This window comes from Pseudorca crassidens, chromosome 11, assembly GCF_039906515.1.
Source record: "Pseudorca crassidens isolate mPseCra1 chromosome 11, mPseCra1.hap1, whole genome shotgun sequence".
Classification (NCBI taxonomy): Eukaryota; Metazoa; Chordata; class Mammalia; order Artiodactyla; family Delphinidae; genus Pseudorca; species Pseudorca crassidens.
Window position 1 is genome coordinate 55,290,442 of NC_090306.1, and position 20,567 is coordinate 55,311,008.

At 39.3% G+C, this 20,567-nt stretch overlaps 2 protein-coding genes and 1 long non-coding RNA gene across 3 annotated transcripts in view; 2 read left to right on the forward strand and 1 right to left on the reverse strand.

Annotated features, from left to right (window-relative positions):
* The window catches only part of LEMD3 (LEM domain containing 3), an 85,996-nt gene extending 75,319 nt beyond the window's left edge, over positions 1-10,677 (forward strand). Inside the window, exon 13 of the mRNA XM_067697235.1 lies at positions 9,076-10,677. Coding sequence (XP_067553336.1) covers positions 9,076-9,133 — 58 coding nt within the window. The 3' untranslated portion in view covers positions 9,134-10,677. The remainder of the gene's footprint in view (positions 1-9,075) is intronic.
* LOC137202158 (uncharacterized) lies at positions 5,411-19,463 on the reverse strand. The gene is made up of 4 exons (XR_010932472.1): positions 19,100-19,463; positions 10,666-10,857; positions 6,673-7,096; positions 5,411-6,327 (listed from the first exon to the last, which is right to left on the reverse strand). It is a non-coding gene; the product is annotated as an uncharacterized lncRNA (long non-coding RNA).
* MSRB3 (methionine sulfoxide reductase B3) overlaps positions 19,455-20,567 on the forward strand; it is a 164,773-nt gene continuing 163,660 nt past the window's right edge. The window contains exon 1 of the mRNA XM_067697240.1: positions 19,455-19,707. Coding sequence (XP_067553341.1) covers positions 19,470-19,707 — 238 coding nt within the window. The 5' untranslated portion in view covers positions 19,455-19,469. The remainder of the gene's footprint in view (positions 19,708-20,567) is intronic.

Sequence of the window (20,567 nt, forward strand, 5' to 3'; positions counted from 1 at the left end):
AAGACCTAAATAGACATTTCTCCAAAGAAGACATACAGATGGCCAATAGGCACATGAAAAGCTTCTCAACATCACTAATTATTAGAGAAATGCAAATCAAAACTACAATGAGGTATCACCTCACACCGGTTAGAATGGGCATCATCAGAAAATCCACAGACAACAAGTGCTGGGGAGGGTGTGGAGAAAAGAGAACCCTCTTGCACTGTTGGTGGGAAGGTAAATTGATACAGCCAGTATGGAGAGCAGTATGGAGGTTCCTTTAAAAAGTAAAAATAGAATTCCTGTATGACCCAGCAATCCCACTACTGGGCATATGCCCAGAGAAAACCATAATTCAAAAAGACACATGCACCCCAATGTTCGTTGCAGCACTATTTACAATAGCCAGGTCATGGAAACAACCTAAGTGTCCATCAACAGACAAATGGATAAAGAAGATGTGGTACATATATACAATGGAATATTACTCAGCCATATGAAGGAATGAAATTGGGTCATATTTAGAAACGTGGATGGACCTAGAGACTGTCATACAAAGTGAATTAAGTCAGAAAGTGAAAAACAAATATCATATATTAATGCATATATGTGGAATCTAGAAAAATGGTACAGTTGAACCGGTTTGCAAGGCAGAAATAGAGACACAGATGTAGAGAACTAATGTATGGACACCAAGGCAGGAAAGTGGGGGTGGTGGGGGCATGGTGGGATGAATTGGGAGATTGGGATTGACATATATATACTAATATGTATAAAATTAGTTAATAAGAAACTTCTGTATAAAAAATAAAATTCAAAACCAGTCTTCTTTAATTTCTTTCAGCAGTGTTTTATAGTTTTCAGGGTATAAGTTTTATACTTCTTTTGTTAAATTTATTCTTAGGTGTTTTATTCTTTTTGATGCTATTATAAATGGAATTTTTAAAAAATTGCTTTTTTAGATTGTTCATTGTAAGTATATAGAATACAGTTGGTTTTTGCTTATTGATCTTGGGTCCTGCCACCTTGTTGAACTTATTTATTAGTTCTAATAGGTTTTAGTGAATTCTTTAGAACTTTCTATATATAAGATCATGTCATCTGCATAAAAGGTAGTTTTAATTTTTCTAGATGCTTTTTCTTTTGTTTTTGACTTACTTGCCCTGGTCAGAACTTCCCATATGGTGTTGAACAGATGTGGGGAGAGCAGATATCCCTGCCGTGTTCCTGAAATTAGAGGGAAAGCATTCAGTCTTTCACCATTAGGTATGACGTTAGCTTTTGGTGTGTTGTGTCTTCATTTCACTGACCTCAAAGTATTTACTCATTTTCTTTTTTCAAGTTGAGGAAGTTCCCTTCTATTTCTAGTTTGTTGATTGTTTTTATCATGAAAGGGTGTTGGATTTTGTCAAATGCTGTCTCTGTTGAGATGATCATATGATTTTTGTCCTTTATTCTACTGATAACAGGGATTAATTTTCAAATGCTAAACCAACCTTCCATTCCTGGGATAACACTCAAGCCATAATCATGGTGTATAAACCTTTTAATATGTTGGTGAATTTAGTTTGCTGGTATTTTGTTGAGGATTTTTGTATCTATATTCAAAAGAGACATTTGGTCTGTAGTTTTCTTTTTTTGTGAGGTCTTTGTCTGATTTTGGCATCATGGTAATACTGGTCTCAGAATAAATTGGGAAGTGGTCCCTCCTGTTTTTGGGGAGAGTTAGTGAAGAACTTGTATTAATTATTTTTTAAATATTTGGTAGAATTCACCATTGAAGTCATCAGGCCTAGGCCTTATAGGCAGTTTTTTGATTACTAAATCAGTCCTTTCACTTGTGATAGGTCTATTCAGATTTTCCATTTCTTCTTGAGTCAATTTCAGTAGTTTGTGTCCTAGGAATTTTTACATTTCATTTGTTGTGTAATTTGTTGGTATATAGTTAGTCATAGTATTCCCTTATAATCCTCTTTATTTCTGTAATGTCAGTAGTAATGTCCCTTCTTTTGTTACTGATTTTAATAATTTGAGTTTTCTTTTTTTCTTGGTCAGTCTAGTTACAAGTTTACCAATTTTGATATTTTCAAAGAATCATCTTTTGCTTTGTTGATGTTGCCTATTGTTTTTCTATGCTCCATGTCATGAATTTCCACTCTAGTCTATTATTTCCTTACTTCTACTTGCTTTGGGTTTATTTTGCTCTTCTTTTTCCAGTGTCTTTAGGTGGAAGTTTAAGTTATTGATTTGAGACCTTTCTTTCTTTAATATGGGCATTTACAGCTATACATTTCCTTCTAAGCACTGCCTTAGCTGTGTCCCATACATTTTGATATATATATATTGTGTCCTCATTTTCATTCATCTTAAAGTATTCTAATTTCCCTGTAGTTTCTTTTTTGACCCATTGGTTATTTAGAAGTTTGTTTCATTTCCACATATTTGTGAATTTCCCGTATTTCTCTCTGTTATTAATTTCTAATTTCATTCCATGTGGTTGGATAACATACTTGTTTGATTTCAATTTTTTTTAACCTTTGAAGCTTGTTTTATGGCCTAGCATATGGTCTATCCTGAAGAATGTTCCATGTGAACTTGAGAAGAATATATATTCTGCTGTTAAAACCTCTAAGTCACGAGGGTTCAGCTGGTGCTCTTTGGGTCACCACTGGCTCCCACATCTGATTATATCTTTGATTTTCTGCTTTTGTTTCATTTTTGGCCTCTAAGGATTCCTCTTACTTTACTGCCAGATCAGTAATTCACTTTGAAAGATGTTTTTCATGTTTAATCCAGTAAAAAAGATGTTTTATTTTGGGAGGTTTATTCAGGATGTCTTATTCCATCATATTGCTGGAAATAAATTCTGTTATGCTATTCATTATTGTCCCCGTCTTTGAAAATCATTCATGCTCTTTACCAAAAACAATTCCTGTCTTGGGATTGGTGCCTGCATGTTGAATAGGGATATTCTGTTTTAGATGGTGATTTGATAGATAGGTACACTGTTATCACCTATGAATAAATTCAACAAGTAATATATAAGATGTATGTGAGGAAAACTTTTCTAAAAGAGATCAAAGAAAACAAATAAATGGAGACAATAATTTTTCCTTGATAAAAAGACTGAATATAGCAAATAGGCTCCCTAATTCTTCCTAAATTAGTAAAGAAGTTTAATGCAATTCCAGTAAAGTTTTCCATAGATTAAAATTAATGTCTTGGTATTTTAAATTAATTTATAGAATATCAGCTGGTAGGATAAACAAGAAAGATATTAAATTCTTAATAAATTATGATTAATAAAGAGAGACTGGCCCTATCAGATGTTAAAGCAAATTAAATCTGTGTCAACACTGTTGCACAAATATATAGTCAGATAACTAATACCTTGAAACAGATTCTTACCTGAGCATAACTGATACCAGAAGGTCACTTAAATCTATTTAAATTTGGGACCAAATTTTCATAAATAGTTTCACTAGAACTTTAACTTAAAATTTTTTGCTAAGATTACAAAAAAACTTTCTGTATAACATAGTTAACTTATAAATATTTTAACTCTTAGAAATATTTTTTGACAAAATTATTTGAAACATGGAATGATAATTTTTACTTCATGTTGGCTGTTCCATAATCAAATCATTTTACAAAAGATCCCAGACTTCATCCATTTTTGTAAGGGTATCTTCTAGTCAAATCATTCCCTTATGTGCTTCATGTATCATTGTTTTTTTGTTCTTGGCAACTTTCCTTTAATTGCTCACTGGACTTATTGACACATTCTATGGCTATACTCATGATTTGAATAGTCTTCCATCATCTTTATCAATTTCATGAAATACTACATATTTGTGAGACTTGCAAGTTCACTTTGTAGTGAATTTTCATTGCACTTGCATTGTGTTTTGAATGACAATCTGCAAGACACTGTCAAAGACAGACATTAATGTAGGAGGTGTTGTGAAGTGGGAAAGAATGTTTGAGGAGGGATTGATTTTTCTTTTTCTTTTTTGGCTGCACCATGCGGCTTGTGGGATCTTAGTTCCCCGACCAGGGATTGAACCCACGCCCTCAGCAGTGAAAGCATGGAGTCTTAACCACTGGACCACCAGAGAATTCCTGGGATTGACTTTTTAAAGAGCACTTTTTGTAAGAGTATTTTATGATCCATTATCATAACAGTATGTGGGTAATGGATACTTGAATTCCGAAGATACTCTGATATGTAAGAATTTAGTATATGATAAAGATTGGCTTTAAAAATTAGTGGAAAAAGTGGATCATTCAATGAAAGTTTTAAAAAATTAAGCACAAAAGTTAGAGCCCTAATATAACAGGGCCAGAAGCCTATGTTTCCTGCAACTTGTGTTTCCTTAGAAGAGGCACAGACCCTTTGGCTTGTAGTAACTTAGAATATTTTAATGACCAGATACTTCCACACTGTGGAAGTCACTCAATTTCCTCATACTAACTTGACTGAGAGGATTCTTCCACAAAAATTTCGTATGTCCCAATAACACAACAAATGTTCAGTTTACTTTGTTCAGTGCTCTCTTTTTATTTGACAGTCACAGTCGGGCTTCTCTACCTTAGTACCAGCATCTGATTTATAGACCCTAGTAACATTTTGGGGAAGGGTTCCTTTCAGAGGAACATGATAACTGACAGAAATATTATGGACTTCCCAACTGATGTGCCACAAATGGTTACAGATGTATCATTTAGATGTAGCCTTTAGAGTAGCACTAGGACTTGGAGTGGTGGAGCTCAAGGCCTAGTGACCTCTGGCAGGCTGTTAAGTAGCTTCCTCCATTTAACCAGGGCGCTGTACAATGATTATCCTTTTCTTTCAGCGCCATGAAGTAAAAAAAGTTTGGAGAACACTGTTCTAAGCAATTAGCTGGAAACAATGAGAACGAGAATAATATGCAAACATAGAGTCATTTGGTTTAGGGGAGAGAATGGATAAGGGGGCAGATTAGACATTTTCTTTTTGAATTCACTTCAGTTCTTTTTTTTTTTTTTGTGGTATGCGGGCCTCTCACTGTTGTGGCCTCTCCCATTGCAGAGCACAGGCTCCGGACGCGCAGGCCCAGCGGCCATGGCTCACGGGCCCAGCCGCTCCGCAGCATATGGGATCCTCCCGGACCAGGGCATGAATTCGTGTCCCCTGCATTGGCAGGCGGACTCTCAACCACTGCGCTACCAGGAAAGCCCCTTCAGTTCTGTTTTCACGTTAGATTTTATATCATCAATGTGGTATCTACAGTAGTTTCAGTCTTCTGTGTTTTCACTTGTAAAGAGTCTTCTACACATACCCAGATGGAGGAATAAAGAATTGAAAAATAGTCACAAAATAACTAATAAAAAAATCAGAGGAAAACATTTGATAGAGGGTTAAGCACAGAAACAAAGAAAGAAACCATAAAGAAACATGTTTGGTTATATTAAAATGATCAGTACATCCAAAACGTCTAAGAACAAATGAAAAGACAAGGAAATTGAAAGGTGTTAGCACTATATATGATTTGCAGTAATATTCTACAAGTAAAAATTATTCTAACATAAAAAGACTAACATCCCAATAGAAAAATAGTCAAATGACATCAGGAGATGACCCACAAGTGAAGAGCTGCAAATGGCCAACAAAAACATGAAACAGTCAGCCACAGATATAAATGCAAATTAATCAACAATTGAGAAAGTTTTTTTACATATGAAACTTCACAATTTTTCTTAAGTTTAGGGAAAGTAGGCCCCTTATATTAATGGTGGTAGTTATGTAAAGTGATGCTCATTTCTATAGGTCAATTTTGCTATACATAGTTTTGCCAATAAATTTTGAAGTCCAATAAATTTTTAGGAATTTATTCTGAAGAAATTATCAGGATGACATGAAGATATGAAAATGATGTTCATTACAGCTTTATTCTGTAATAAAAATTAGAAGCAATAGAAGTCTACAAAAATGAGAATAAATAATGAATTATGGATTATATGAATCATGGGCAATCATTAAAATAATGTCTTTGAGGAATACTTAAGGTGTGGAAAATATTGTCTATGTGTTTCTTAAGTTGCATAATCATTATTTCAAATATACTGTGTTTCATCTAAGATACTGTTAGTCGGAAGAGGCAGCATTTTCTCTGGCACTAAGTAAGAAAGGAAAACAACAATAAAAGTAACACCGAAGATGTGGATTCTGATAGGAGACCCTACCATAAAGCTAGAACAACCTCAGAGTCAGGGTAAATGTCCCATCTGGAACGGGACCGCAAAAGACCAGCTGATCTTCATTCAGACTGGTTTCGGTTCCTTCCACCAGCATGGTGCAAAAATCTGCAAGCAAAGAGAGAAGTTAAAGTGTTTACAGTTAGTAGTTCCCCCAGATAAAAGCAAACATCAATTCCCTGGAAGAAATGGGAAGTAATGCAGGTTAGACCGCAATTTTTTTTCTAACTTTGACAGTGATTTTTTTAAGACACCATTTATTCTAAAATGAATTTCTATACCAGAGTTGTTAAAAGTGAAAAATTATGTATCTAGAGTGAAAGGAATATATCATATACGTACTATTGGAGGGAAATACTCCAAGATTTAGCAGTGAATTCCAATCTGTTATATTGTATATGTATTTTACAAAATTTCTCCACAAACATTTATTACATATATTTGAATGCTTACCTTAATTAGAATTTCCATAATTGTCTTTACTTCATCTTCTTAATTTGATCTCCTCTGCTAGTATATATATTTTTTCTTTCTTTTTTATTTTTGGTACGCGGGCCTCTCCCGTTGCGGAGCACAGGCTCTGGACGCGCAGGCTCAGCGGCCATGGCTCACGGGCCCAGCCGTTCCGCGGCATGTGGGATCCTCCTGGACCGGGGCACGAACGCGTGTCCCCTGCATCGGCAGGCGGACTCTCAACCACTGCGCCACCAGGGAAGCCCTGCTAGTATATTTTGAATCACTACCAACCTTTGGTAATGAAGCTCAGACATTTTAGACTTTTTACAGCACTTTGGAAAAGGCTATGTTTATTTTGGTGGCAGATCTGTGGGTTGTTACAGTTAGCAGGTATATGAAAGGTCTTACAAACACTGGATTCCTGTATTGAGAGAGGGGGAAAAAAGGAGGCGTGGTTTAAGAGCACAGTCTCTGGAGTGAGAGAACCATGTTCACATTTCGACTTTAACACATCCTGGTTGTGTGACCTTAGGCAAGTCATGTAGTCTAAGACTCAATTTCCTCATTTTTAAAACTGATTATGATGCAGTTGAGAGAATTAAGTGAAATAATGTAAAATGCTGTCATATATCCCTGTCACCATCTCTAAATCAGGCTGTAGGAAACCAACTACTTGATAATGTGATTTATTTTTAACATCCCTTTGTTTTTCATTGTAGTTACCCTTAACAATGCTCACGCGTAAGAGAGACCCTGGAAAATCTATAATCTCTTCAGTGCCTCCTTTTTGAAATGATATATTTCCCATTCCAGCAAATAGAGAAAGGGAGTGGACTGATTAACATAACTTTGATGCAGAAACCAAACAGAAAGGGAAAATTTATAGGGCAAGCCCCCTGAATAAATGCAAAAATCCCAAACAAACCAAAATGGTCAGCAAGCCAAACTGCAGCATCTGAGTAAGAATTACATATCATGACCAAGTTGGATTTATTCCAGGAATGCAAGATTAGTTTGACATTAGAAAACCAATGTAACTTGTCCCACTAACAAAATAAGTGAATTTAATATGATCATCTCAGATAGATGCAGTAAAACCATCTGATAAAATTCCAAATGCATATATCCTTTCATAGAAAAGTAATTCTTAGAAAAATAGGAGTAGAAGGGAACTTCCTAAATCTGATAAAAGATATTTACCAAAAATCTAAAGTAAACATCATATTAATGGTGAATGCTCTGGTATATCCTGACTGGGTGCAGTTTTGAAAGCCCAGAAGTTTTGACATCTTTATTTCTATAACTGGTTGTTCTTCTTCACCATTAACTACTTTTGTTCTTTTGAAACTAATGTATTCTCCCTTTTTATTTGACTTTGAAACAGTATACCTTGTTAGTTTTTCATCTCTCCTAAATTACTCATTTTATTATTAGTTTTGCCCAACTATTGTGTCCAAAAATTATTTTTATGCTCAGTACTTCTACTTCAAAGAGGCAGAAAATCTAAATGTAAATTTCTTTTTCTCAATGTGAGTAACATTGAGATTAAGATCCTGATTATGACAGCATTCAAGAATTATCATCCGTGGAACTAGGGTAGTGTCAGTGATTAGAGTGATGTCAGCCTGACTGGAAAGGACCAGCTGTGATTCACCAACAGAAGACATTAAATCTTGAAAATGATAGTCCAAAATCAGTCCTGTGTTATTGCAATGTTCCTTAATGTGACTCTAAATATATAGGCTGGTATAATCTTTTAACAGTAGGAGTCTTACAAATTAATTTTTTGTGGTATATATCTGGTATCATTGAGGCTCTGTTGTGTGGTGTAGATCCCTGGAAGATAACAGGAGCAATAGGGATGAGAAAGAAGCAGACAGTAAAGAAGAGAGACTGGTTATGAACAGTAATGTGGGTTGTTGAATCCTGTTCGCACATTCGGAGAGCTAGCCATGAGCCTTGTTGATTGGCCACTCATTCTGCTATTCATCGTTATGAATTATACATTGTTTCACATTTAAATAAACCACATTTCAATATATCCCATTTAAATAAAACCACATTTTCAAAAGTTACAATGTATCATATCTAAGTAAAACTGCCTAATTATATAAATTTTCATTTTCCACTATGCTTAAATAACATGGAAAAATCAAAATCACTTTTCTTGGTTTTCCCCAAGAACAGCTGAATATACTTAAAACACTACTTAGTTATCGAACAGAACCTTATATATGGACATTGGTGGAATAAATATTGCCTTATGTAATTTAAATGTCTGGAGAAGAATGCTATTTTCATTATGTTCAGAAAAAAATATGTACTATAATAAAGTACAGTTGACCTTTAATATGGGTTTGAATTGCATGGGTCCACTTATATTCGGATTTTTTTCAACAGTAAATACTACACAATTCGAGATTGGTTGAACTGGCGGATGCAGAACCGCAGATACTGAGGAACCGAGTATAGGTAGGGCTGACTATAAGTTACACTTGAATTTTTGACTGCGCAGAGGATCGCCACCCATAACTCCTGTATTATTCAAGGATCAACTGTATTTCATAAAGTGTATCATATTCTAGTATTAGATTGGTACAGAAAATTCCCATTTACCTGGAGTAATTTTTTAAAAAATTAATATTCCACTTACCTAGGAGTTATAACCTGATTTAAAACTAACCAGTTTTCAAGGAATACAATAAAATATTCACAGCATTAAAACTATGGGGAGATTAATGACTGATGGCTCAGGATGCAACTCAGAATCTTTCAGTGCCTCATTTCAAGGCTTATTATAAATCAAAAATTGTAGTTATTTGAGTTTCCTGTGAAGGTCATGAAAGCTGTGTTATGTATACTCTCATGTATTTTCCTGTAATCCTTTCCACCATTCTTATGGGCATTATAGAAAAAAGAGCTCGAAACTTATCCTCCTCAGTTGGAAGGTAGACATGAAAATTACCCTTGTTATTCTAAACCAGAGAAAGGTCTGTGGAACACCTGTCTTAGAATCATTTGGGGTACTTGTTAGAAACGCAGATTCCTGAATCCCTCACCAGACCTGCTGAATCACTGTATCTGGGAGAGATCCCAGGATAGTAATAAGTTCTCCAGGTATTCTGATATTTAAGTTTGAGACCCACTGCCACAAGACTTCTGAATATGAGATATCAACCTTGGGAGAATTATCAGTGCTAATTCCTCCCATGAATGTTGATATAGGAAAAAGTGACAAAGATTAAAATGGGTGTGTTACTTCCCACAGAGTACAAGAACAGGAAATAATATGTCCAGCCATCTCACCAAAGGAATTTTAGAGGCAAAGTTGGAAACAGTTCAGAGCTATTTCCTTCATGTTTATAACATCATTGCTTACATAATGTATAGATTTTCCAACGTTTTTTTCCTTATTGCTGTGAAGTGACATGAAATTAGCTGAGCCTCATTTGTTTCCTTTGGAAAATGTTTTTATTGTTTTAATGTTTTGCTTTTACTTCAAACACTCTACTAAGTGTTTCCTCAGGATTTCTTTCCACTAAATATCTTGAGTTTTCAGAGCTTTGGTTGTGATATAGTTATATGTTTTCATTTCAGTTCTAGACATAATTGTTACCACTGGGAACAGAATATAATGGTTTTTAGAAGGAACTAACTATTTTTATTTCGTTTTACACAACTGTGGAAAGTTAAAACACTAATAGTTTCATTTGGTCTATTTGTTTTCTCTATGACCGTTGAACATACATAAATTCTTCCTTAACCATCTCCCACCTTCCCCTTCAAACCTTGTGCCCCTCTCCCCCATCCCCAGTTTAAAAGAGTTGGCCAATAGCATTTATTGAGCACTCATCACACTATGGGGAGTCACAAAAGAAGAATATAGGCTCCTTCTCAAAGTTCTCAATTACTGTTGAGAGTTCAGTCAGTATCCAAGTCCTGCAACGTCTTGCTCCATATCTCTACTACCCCCAAATTTGCAAAACTCACTTTTGCTCAGGGACAGCCTTCACCAAGTCACCGGCCAGTCATGAGGTTTGGCCTTACTTTATCTTCCACCTGTCTTCTCCAAAATGCTCTGCAGAGGTGTGGGCTGTGGGCCTTTTGTGGTCTCCAGCTTCACTGTGGGCTGTTCTTGGGTACTGCTGATCATCGGTTGTGAATCCTAGTCTGCCGCTATACCTACAAGAGAAGTGAAACCAGACCCCTTTCTCCTTGCTCTCATGACTTTTCCGCCTCCACAGAGTGAGACACTAGGACACGGTGAAGGTAATTTCAGAACAGAATTACAAAGTAGAAGAGATAAGGGTTAAATTTTGCAGTTCTAGTTTGGATTTTCACCTGTATTACCCAGGAGATGAGAAGACCTTAAAGGCCTTAAGCTTTTAGATGGAGAAAGTCACCTGAATACTCCTGCCTGTCCTGCCTTCGGGTTTGTAATATCACCTCAAATGGATTTCCTTCTTTGAATATTTCAACTGTTCCTACTTCTCCACTGAAAGGGACCTCGTTGTTTAAACTTCTTCCTCCCCACTCATACCATACACTGTCCAATCAAGTAAGACCACAGGCTTGGGCTGCATAGGGAAGAAACTTCCCTGCCCAGTCTCATGTGCACGTGTGTGTGTGTGTGTGTGTGTGTGTAGATGGCGGATGATAGACAGACTGTGGGTCCTCCAATTCATGTTTCCAGGGCAACCGTGAGCCAGTGGTTCTTTTGCTAATTAGCCCATACATTAAACACACATGTGGACACACACATTCAGGTAGATTGTACTGGACAGTACGAAACTCATATATGGAGAATAGAATATAACCACAATATTAGTAGCTCTCATGCCCTGTCTGGGAAATAAATAGGTCTGTGAAGAACTGTTTGACATCTTTATTGATCTCTTCGGGATCCACAAAAGAGCTGGACTAGCTCTTAATGACTCTGTCCTTTTCACAGTGGTCACGTTGTACACATTGTTTTGTTTGTTGTTTCAGAATCTGCCTCAGAAACATGGGGATGAGGGTAGGAATAAGTTCACCGGTTTCTCTCTAGGGTTGCCAGACTTAGCAAATAAAAATACAGGATGCCCAGTTAAAATGGAATTTCAGATAAACCATGAATAATGTTTTAGTGTAAGTATGCCCCATGCAATATTTAGGATATACTAAACAATTATTTGGTGTTTATCTAGAATTCAGATTTATCTGGGCATACTGCATTTTATCTGGCAACTATTCTTATCACATCTCCTTGTTCATCTCTAGTCTCATGGCTACCATCTTAGACTAGGGGCTCTCATTACCTCAAGCTTGTGTTTCTGTATCTGCCTGGGTTGCCTTCCCAACACTGCTATCCTCTTCTGATCTGCCCCATAGCCTACTACACACTAATTGTTTTTTTGGTGATACTTTCATTAGGTTTCTTTTCCACATAAGAAATTACGACTCCTATTGCTTTCCAAAGTGATTTTCGATCAGTGTGCAATTGTATACCAGATTTTGTGGGCTTGTGTGTATGTATGCATTTTCCTTAGAGGAACTTTTTTTTTTTTAATTGGGATCTCAAGGAGGTATCTTCAAGATACATAGAGAACTGTGGCTTATACAAAGAAACAAAAGTAGGTGAATTTAGAAAAATGTACCTCGCCTCAATCATGACTTTTGCTTTCGATATCAGTAGTTTGAAAGCTCCCTCATTATATCATTCGACTTCCACCAACATCTTGCAGAACAGGCAGAGCAGGTATTATTTCATTTTAAAGATAAGGTAACTAAATCCCAGAGATGTGAACTGTAAAATCATGCACAACAATCACATGGCATAGCCAGAATTTGAAGAGAAATCTGTCAACTGCAAGATTATTTCTCTCTCTGCTTTTATGACCACCAGCTTTAAAAACTATAAAAGCAACATCTGTACAATACTTTAAACAACAGTTTTAAAACCACTTTGTATATATTTGAGCCTCACAAAAGTTCCTCTCTGAAGAGATGTCTTTATTCCCACCTGTCTGATAGACCTTGTCATTTACACACCACAAATATTTGGTATTTGGCCATTTGACCTATAGGGATAGCTTTTCACTGTGGTTACAATGGTAGAATATACCTGTATTCCAGTGCTGCTATTCCTCAGATACCTAGAGACTATCTTTTAGGGTAAGTTTCAGAGACGATTTATAAGTCACAAAATAAAATCATTTTTAATATTTTATGTTTACTCATTTAAAGCATAAAAAGGATATAACTTTATTTGGTTATTCATCTATCCTATTTTGATTCTAAATAATTTCTGTCGTTATCCACAACGAATATATTCTAAGTATATAAGTTGAAGAAAGAAAGAAAAAAAAGCTTCATTTGCTTACTAGGCCTCCATACTTGACTGATTTTCCTACTACCTTTTTAGCCTCACCTTCTCAGTGGCCCTGCTGGCATTTTTTTTTTTTTTTTCTTTTTAATCAATCCAGGGACTTCTCAGGATTTAGATATCATATATACTATCTGCAGCCCAGACATTCCCCTATATGTGCAATTTTCATATTTAATGGTCTAAATGAACATTATCTTGTATGTTTAAAAGTCTGAATCAAACTTAACATGTCCAAAACTGAGCTTCTAATATACTACCCCACCACCTACTTCTAAGTCATCCAGAGCTCAGGAAATGGCAATTCTGTAATGCTCAGAAAAAAAAAGAGGAAAAAAAAGTATAGAGACATTTTAACCTTTCTTTCACACCCTACAAATCTACAAATCTTCTGGGCCGCTTCTTCCAAATTTCTCTGCAATTTGATCACTTTTCACCACCTCCACTTCCTCCTTCCTACTCCAAAATCACCATTACCTCTCACCTGGATTACTTCAAGACCCTCTAATTGGTCTCCCTTTCTGTCTCTGCATGCCTAACAGAACAGCCAATGTAGGATCATGTCGCTCTTCTGCTCAAAACCCTGCAGTAGCTTCCCATCTCACTCACAATAAAAGCCAAAGTCCTTATAATTACTCAGGCCACGTCTTCTAGTGCTCCCCCCCATGGCCCCTTTCCACCCTCTTCTCATCCGACCTCCTGGATGGTCCTCCTACAGGGCAGGCCTGCCTCTGCCTTGGGCATGGCCTTTTCACTTGCTGTTCCTCCTTTCCTAGATACTGCATGGCTTCCTTCTTTCTTCCATGTCTTTAATGTTACTTCCCCAACACTTTCGCAACCTTCCCTGCCTTATTTCTCTATCACTAAATATTTTACTGGTTTATCTTGTTCATTGTCTATCCAGCATATAGAAAGCATTCAGTAAATATTTGTTGAATGAATGAAAGAATGCAAAGATGATTTTCCTGTGCTGAAGATATTTTTCAAAATGTATCATTTATTTTGATTGCAATTCTAAAACTGGTTTTCACAAAAATAATTTGAATAATCATATAAGTGTGTAGCCTTCTGATTACTTTGAGGAAGTTAAAAATATATTTGAAAACATAGTTACTATTAGTAACCTTGGGTATAAATATAAAAAGTAAATTTGAAGAAAATATGTGTTGACAGGATTACTAAATCTGGACAGACTTCCTTAAGAGGGGATTATGAATACAAGTGTAGGACTCTGAGCTGTGAAGAGAAATTATGAGTCATTTCAGACAGAGGAACTCCTATCAGATAAGGCTTAAAGGCTAAGAGTGGCTTTGTGGTGATTGAAAGTAAGTTGTGATAAAAGTTAATCACATTATAACTGATTCATTTTGTTGTGAAGCTGAAACTAACATACCATTGTAAAGCAATTATGCTCCAATAAAGATGTTTAAAAAAAAAAAAAAGTTAATCACATTAGTACTATATTGATATTTATTAAGGATTTACCATTTGCTAGCATGGGGCTAGGGTTAAGCATCATGAGTGGTAGGTACCTTTATTTTCCCATTATACAGAGAAAAAAGAATATCAAGGCTTAGCGTAATTAAGTAACTTACCCATTGTCCCAGAAGCTTTAATGGCAACGGTAAAACTACTGCAAAAAATCCTGTAATGAAGCACCATTTTGGAGGGCAACATACCATTTCCCAGGAAGCGCAACACAGCCAGGGTTTCCTCTACCTCCTATTGGAGCCTCTTTGGATGAACAACACATGAAGGAGCTGGTTTGCAGTTAGGGATAAGTTGTGTGAAAAAAACACACCTTTAAACACTGGACACGCACACCATGGTGTGAGATGCTCTCAATATAAGAAGCATTCAGGAACAGACTGAGTGAAAGAGTAGAATCAAGTCTCCCATCAGAATCTTCCTGTACCTACGGACACCAAGGGGGGGAAGTGGCAGGGTTGGCGGGGGGTGGTGGAGGGATGTTGGGAGATTGGGATTGATACTAATACACTAACATGTATAAAATACATGACTAATAAGAACCTGCTGTATAAAAAAATAAATAAAATTCAAAAAAAAAAGAATCTTCCTGTACCAACTTAAAAGTTCATTCTTGTCCCTCTCTCCCAGCCCCCTTATTCTGTGTGTGTAGTTGATTTTGGGTATGCCACTTCATGTGATACAGTCGTGCCAAAAGCCAAGCAGCTTTGCTGGTCTAGAGGATTATTTAATTCTCTACAATATTGAAAGTCATCTTGTTAAATATTTATTACTTCTTGTAGCATATCCACAGCCAAAGCTGGTAGGATCAGGCAGCACGTCAGTCATGGGAATACGTTCTTCAAATCTCTTCAGAATTAATCAACAAAAGGGATGGCCTCAACTGTAAAATTAAAAAATACCGTTTGAGATGCAGGCAAACCATTTTACCAAGACAAGGAAAATGCTCACTTTAATTCAGTCTTCCGCCTTTGAGAGTCCTTGTCATTTTAGTGTGTTTGGTGACTAGGGGCTGGAGGGTTGTCATGGAAGAGGAAATCCTTTTTCAGAATGAGAGAAGATGTTCTGTGTCTCTCTTAGCCAGTCAGCATTGACTCTGTGTCCCTCATGCTGAGAAGAGTTCTCCTTAACTCTCTTCCCACTCTAGCTCCTTGAGGCACGGGGGGCATGCTTCTGTCAGTATAAAACAGTGTTCTCAGCAGGGGTGAGAGTGACAACATTCTACCTCGCAGAATAGGAAAGCAGAATTTTGGGAGTTTGGATTGAGTGTAGTTAGAAAAACTTCCTTCTGGAGAATCTGTTACATCCTCCTAGGAGGTAATTAATTCCCTTACTTTCCAATTGATCATTATTGGTTTAGAACAATGGCACTTGATAACTGTTCATTTATTTGAAGTACTAACTTAGGGTTTCTCACCCTGCCTGAGGGCTTTTGAATAATATCTAGTCCAAACGTGTCCTTTCTCCTGTTTGCAATCGCTGGCATCCACCCAAGATGTTCCTTTGGGTATGTGGAATGGGGACTGTCTCAAAGCTTTGCATAACGGCTGAGGGGATTTACTGAAAGAGTTGAGAATAGTATGTCAGAGAGACTGTAGCTTGAATGCCTGCCATGCTTACAGACTCTCTTTGAAAGAGGCTGCCCCAACTGCAATGCCCTAGAAAGGCAGCAGCACAGTCTGTTTCTTTAGTACAGGTGACCATGTTGTCTAGCACGTGAGCCTTCCACCCTAGCTACAGCTGCAGAAGTAGGAGAGGACACCTGGCTCAGAGGTAGCCAATCCACAGGCTGCTCAGTGGCTTATGAGATAACCTCATACCAGAACTTTCTCCAAGAGGGACTGTGGTGATAGAATCAAACTCTCCCCGCTGAGGCATTTGATTATGAGCTATAGAGGAGAACTGGCAGCTGGTAGTGGGAGCCAGAGTAGAAAAGCTGTGGTTGTGCAACTTGAATTTTGCTGCGTTCTGAGGACATTTCTGAGGGGTTGGGGCAGTGGTGTGATGGGACTGGCTCACAGGGGCCCAAGAGCTGGTTGAGGGCATCTCTCCCCAGCTTTGCCTCCAGAGACTTGGGCTGGTGGGAGCGTTACACCCACATAAATTGGGTTTTGTTACACTTCAGGCCTCCTTCCTCCAGATCTGGTTGTTAAATATTTACTAGCACACCACTGGGTTGGGGGAGGGATGGTATATAGGAAGCAAAGGAAACAGTTACCTCCTCTGGGTCCTTTGTCTTAAAAACAAACATTGTTTAAGATAATATGTTAACATGATTGTCATTAAGATTATAATAACAAAGAGAAAACATGTGAAATATATGATTTAAACTACAAAACTCATAGGAATGTGGTCAGAGGGTAGTAGCTTTCCTGTTTCTGGTACCCATCAAAGGCACAGGCCCCCACCCCCAGGCCCACCAAGGATGACCTGACAAGCCGGTTAAGTCTCTGGTCTTATTTCCACATTTATTCTTTACCCCTATTACTTGAGGTAACCTAAGTGCACACCAGTTACTTAAAACCACAAGAGCCCAATGAATAGTTTTTGAATACCCTGGTTTTTGTTTTGTTTTTAATGTAAAGAAAATGGGGCAGATTAGTACAGTAAAAATATATGTGGACTTTGAAATGAGATTTGAATTCCAATACTACTTTACCCCTTCTTAGTAGCATAATTTACTTACCTATGCCTCTCCTTAGCTGTAAAATAGGGATACAAAATAAAAAGCTCAAAGATATTTGGAAGAATTAAATGAAATACCATGTGTAAAACAACTAGCACAGTGTCTGGCACTTACTGTGTACTCAGTAACTTTTGTTCTTTTCTCCCTTCTTTAGCATATTTATTCAAGCCTTTAGAACAGCTGCTGGTATTGCTGTCAAGTCAGCAGTTGATACAATTAATTAACCCTCCACGTATATTAACATGCAGTGGTATACTGCGTTCTTTGTAATTTTATGTTTTTGTACTTAAGGTCAGCTAAAATATTTTAAATATAGCCAAGATTATTACAGCCCTTTGAAACAAGCTTTTCTCTACACTTAGGGAGCTCCTATATGTCAGTCTACAAATGACTGTGCTCATTTTACTTTTGTTTTTAAACAAACATTTGAGCTATGGGCGGGACTTCCTTGGTGGTCCATTGGTTAAGAATCCACCCTCCAGTACAAGGGACACGGGTTCGATCCCTGGTTGGGGAACTAAGATCCCACATGCCACGGGGCAACTAAGCCCGCGTGCGCCACAACTGGAGAGAAGCCGGCGCGGGGCAATGAAGCACCCTGCAACAAAAGATCCTGCGTTCCTCCCACCCACGGCAGCCGAAAATAAAAGTAAAAAAAAGGAAAAAAAATACTATGGGCAAAGAATTATACTACACGTTGTGGGGGAAATGAATAAGAAAAGTGCTTATGTAATACAAAATATACAAAAAAGAGGAAAGGGAGAGAATGCATAAAAAGTTTCCTGAATATCCCCTTTAAGATAAACAGCTTCTAGATACTTAAGTTGAGTAATAACGCCTGTGTCTTTTAAATCCCTAATTTACTGTATTACATTTTATTTACTGTTAGTTTACTTAGGTCATCTGCCCTTTGTCTCATTATCACTGCTAGTACATTGAGGGTGAAATCTGCCCATTTGCCAGGAATAATTCAGTTTCTCAGTACCAGATGATTTAAGGGGAACCACTTGCAAAAGGACTGGTTTTTGGCATATGGGCCTTAATACTTTGCCAGAATTGAATTCGTTTTGAAACAAAGTTTCTAATTTTCAAATACAGCATTTTCAAACAAATAGTGTGATGTACAAATTACCGTACTTTAGGTCATGTTAGAATAATCCACACTCTAAATCTGTTTGACTTTTACCCCATAAGTATTTTGCATCAGTGAATCATTTCTGTAGCATCTTAAAATGGTCATAAGTAATTATATAACATCCTACATCTCCAGGGCCTGTTCCATTAGTGCCAGTAAAAAAGAAAAAGTAGTAATTAGACATAATTATGTCCTCTTGAAAAGCTAAGGGTCATTTGGCCTTGATTACTGGAGGGGTTATCAGTGCCAAAGAAAAGTCAGGCAACTATTGGTTTAGGCCTGTAATTAAACATCGGGGACTGACATTTCTTGTCGTCAGAGGTAGTACCTTTTGAATAAATTTCACCACTGCCCTTCAGATAAGCTACAAGAAATACAAAACTAATGTAAGGGAGATGAAGAGAGGCTGGAGGTGAAAAGAATGACTAATCTAAATAAATATCAGCATTTAGCTAGTATGAAAAACTATTGTCAGCCAGTCTGCCTCAACTCCATATATGGTGTTCAGATATAAGTTTGGGGAGAGCCCGTTTGTAACTCTGGCTAAACACACACACTCACTCACCCTACACACACACCTGGTGTAAAGGGCCCACTCACCTGGAATGCAGGGGGGTGTTTTATATATTATAATGCCTGTTCGTTTTGTATAGGATGGCTCACCTGAGTGTGTGCATAACTGGCAGTGCCGCTCCAGCCTCACCTGAGCACACTCAAGAGAAGCACTTGCCAGATATTTTTATCCACTTACTCACAAAGCTCCCAGTTGATTAGGGGCATCGCAAGAGTCTTCTCAAACTCCTTAAATGCCTTCCCGCGGGTCCCTGGCTCGCTGTCGGTTCTCCTCGTGGTGGTTCCTCTCTTTTCTACCCCTTCAGGGGTCTTAGGCGGGACCCGTGGGTGGGATGCGCCGCTCTGCTCTTGGGCCCCAACACTGGAAAGGGATGCCCTCTGTCAGAGGGATTACACCTCCCGGTTGCACTCGGCAGCCGGCGGCCTTAGGGTTGGCAGCTGAGGAGGAGGAGGATTTGGAGGAGGAGGGAGTTGGCGGCCGCCGAGGCCCGGGCAGCGGGCCGCGTCCGCGGCGGGCGCGATCCGCGATCCTCCCTCGCTCGTCTCCTATGCTCATATTTGGACTCGGCTGCCAGTGCCCAGGAATTTCCCGTCATGCCTCCCGCCGCCCCGTCCGTCGCCCGGAGCCGGGGAGGAAGGGAGGGAGGCTCGGACGGCGGCGGCGGCGGCGGCGGCTCCCTGGCACTTTCATGAGCCCGCGGCGGACCCTCCCGCGCCCCCTCTCGCTCTGTGTTTGCCTCAGCCTCTGCCTGGCCGCGGTCGCGGCCCGGGAAGCCGCTCAGTCGGGTGAGTTTGGGGCTCCCTCCCTGCCCCGCCTCTGCCCTCAACGCCCGGACCCTGCCAAGTTGAGGTGTGACCCCGACCTCCGCTCCCCTGAGAGCGCAGGCAGCGCCCCTTTCAGCCTCCTGCGGGGACCCCCCCCCCCACCTCGTCTCCTGAGCCGAGGAGGGGCGCGGGCGGTGAGGGGCGGATGGAAGGAGGGCAGGGCTGGCTTCGCCCCCGCCGACGGGAGGCGTCTGGCAGCGTGGCTGACACCTTATCCCGTCCCGGGAGCGAACCTGAGCCCGAGGGAGGCTCTCGAGCGACGCGGGCGCCCGAGGGAGGGGCGGCCGGGGCAGGGACGCCGCCCCCACCTGGAGAGGGCGCGGGGCCCGCGGCAGGGGCCATCCCGGAGTCCCCTTCCCCGCGCGGGGCGGCCCCGCCGCCGCGGCCGCTCAGATAACGGGCCTGGACGCGTGGGAACGGCCAGCCAGGCCCGCGCCTCCCGCCGCGCGTCCGGGAGGGGAGTGGGGCGTCCGGCGGCTGGGGGGGCAGCGGTGGGCGCGCGGAGACTAGGGGTGCACCCAGAGGCGCACCGCAGCCCGCGCCGCGGGGTCAGGCTCCCGGGGGCCCGGTAGGTGTCTAATAGGCCAAAACCGAGCAAAACCCCGAATTTTACAGGTACCAGTTTTGTTTTGTTTTTGAGCGGAAAAAAATGCATCCGAGTCTGGTTTGTTAAGTTTCACCCTGGACTATTTACAAGTATATGATCGAAAGGTGCCATTCCTGCCTTATTTGGTTTATATGCTCGTTTGATATAAGCTGTCAAATGGGGGTAATTTTGCAGTCTTAACAGGATGATTTTTAAAGATAGTTTTCTTTTAAAT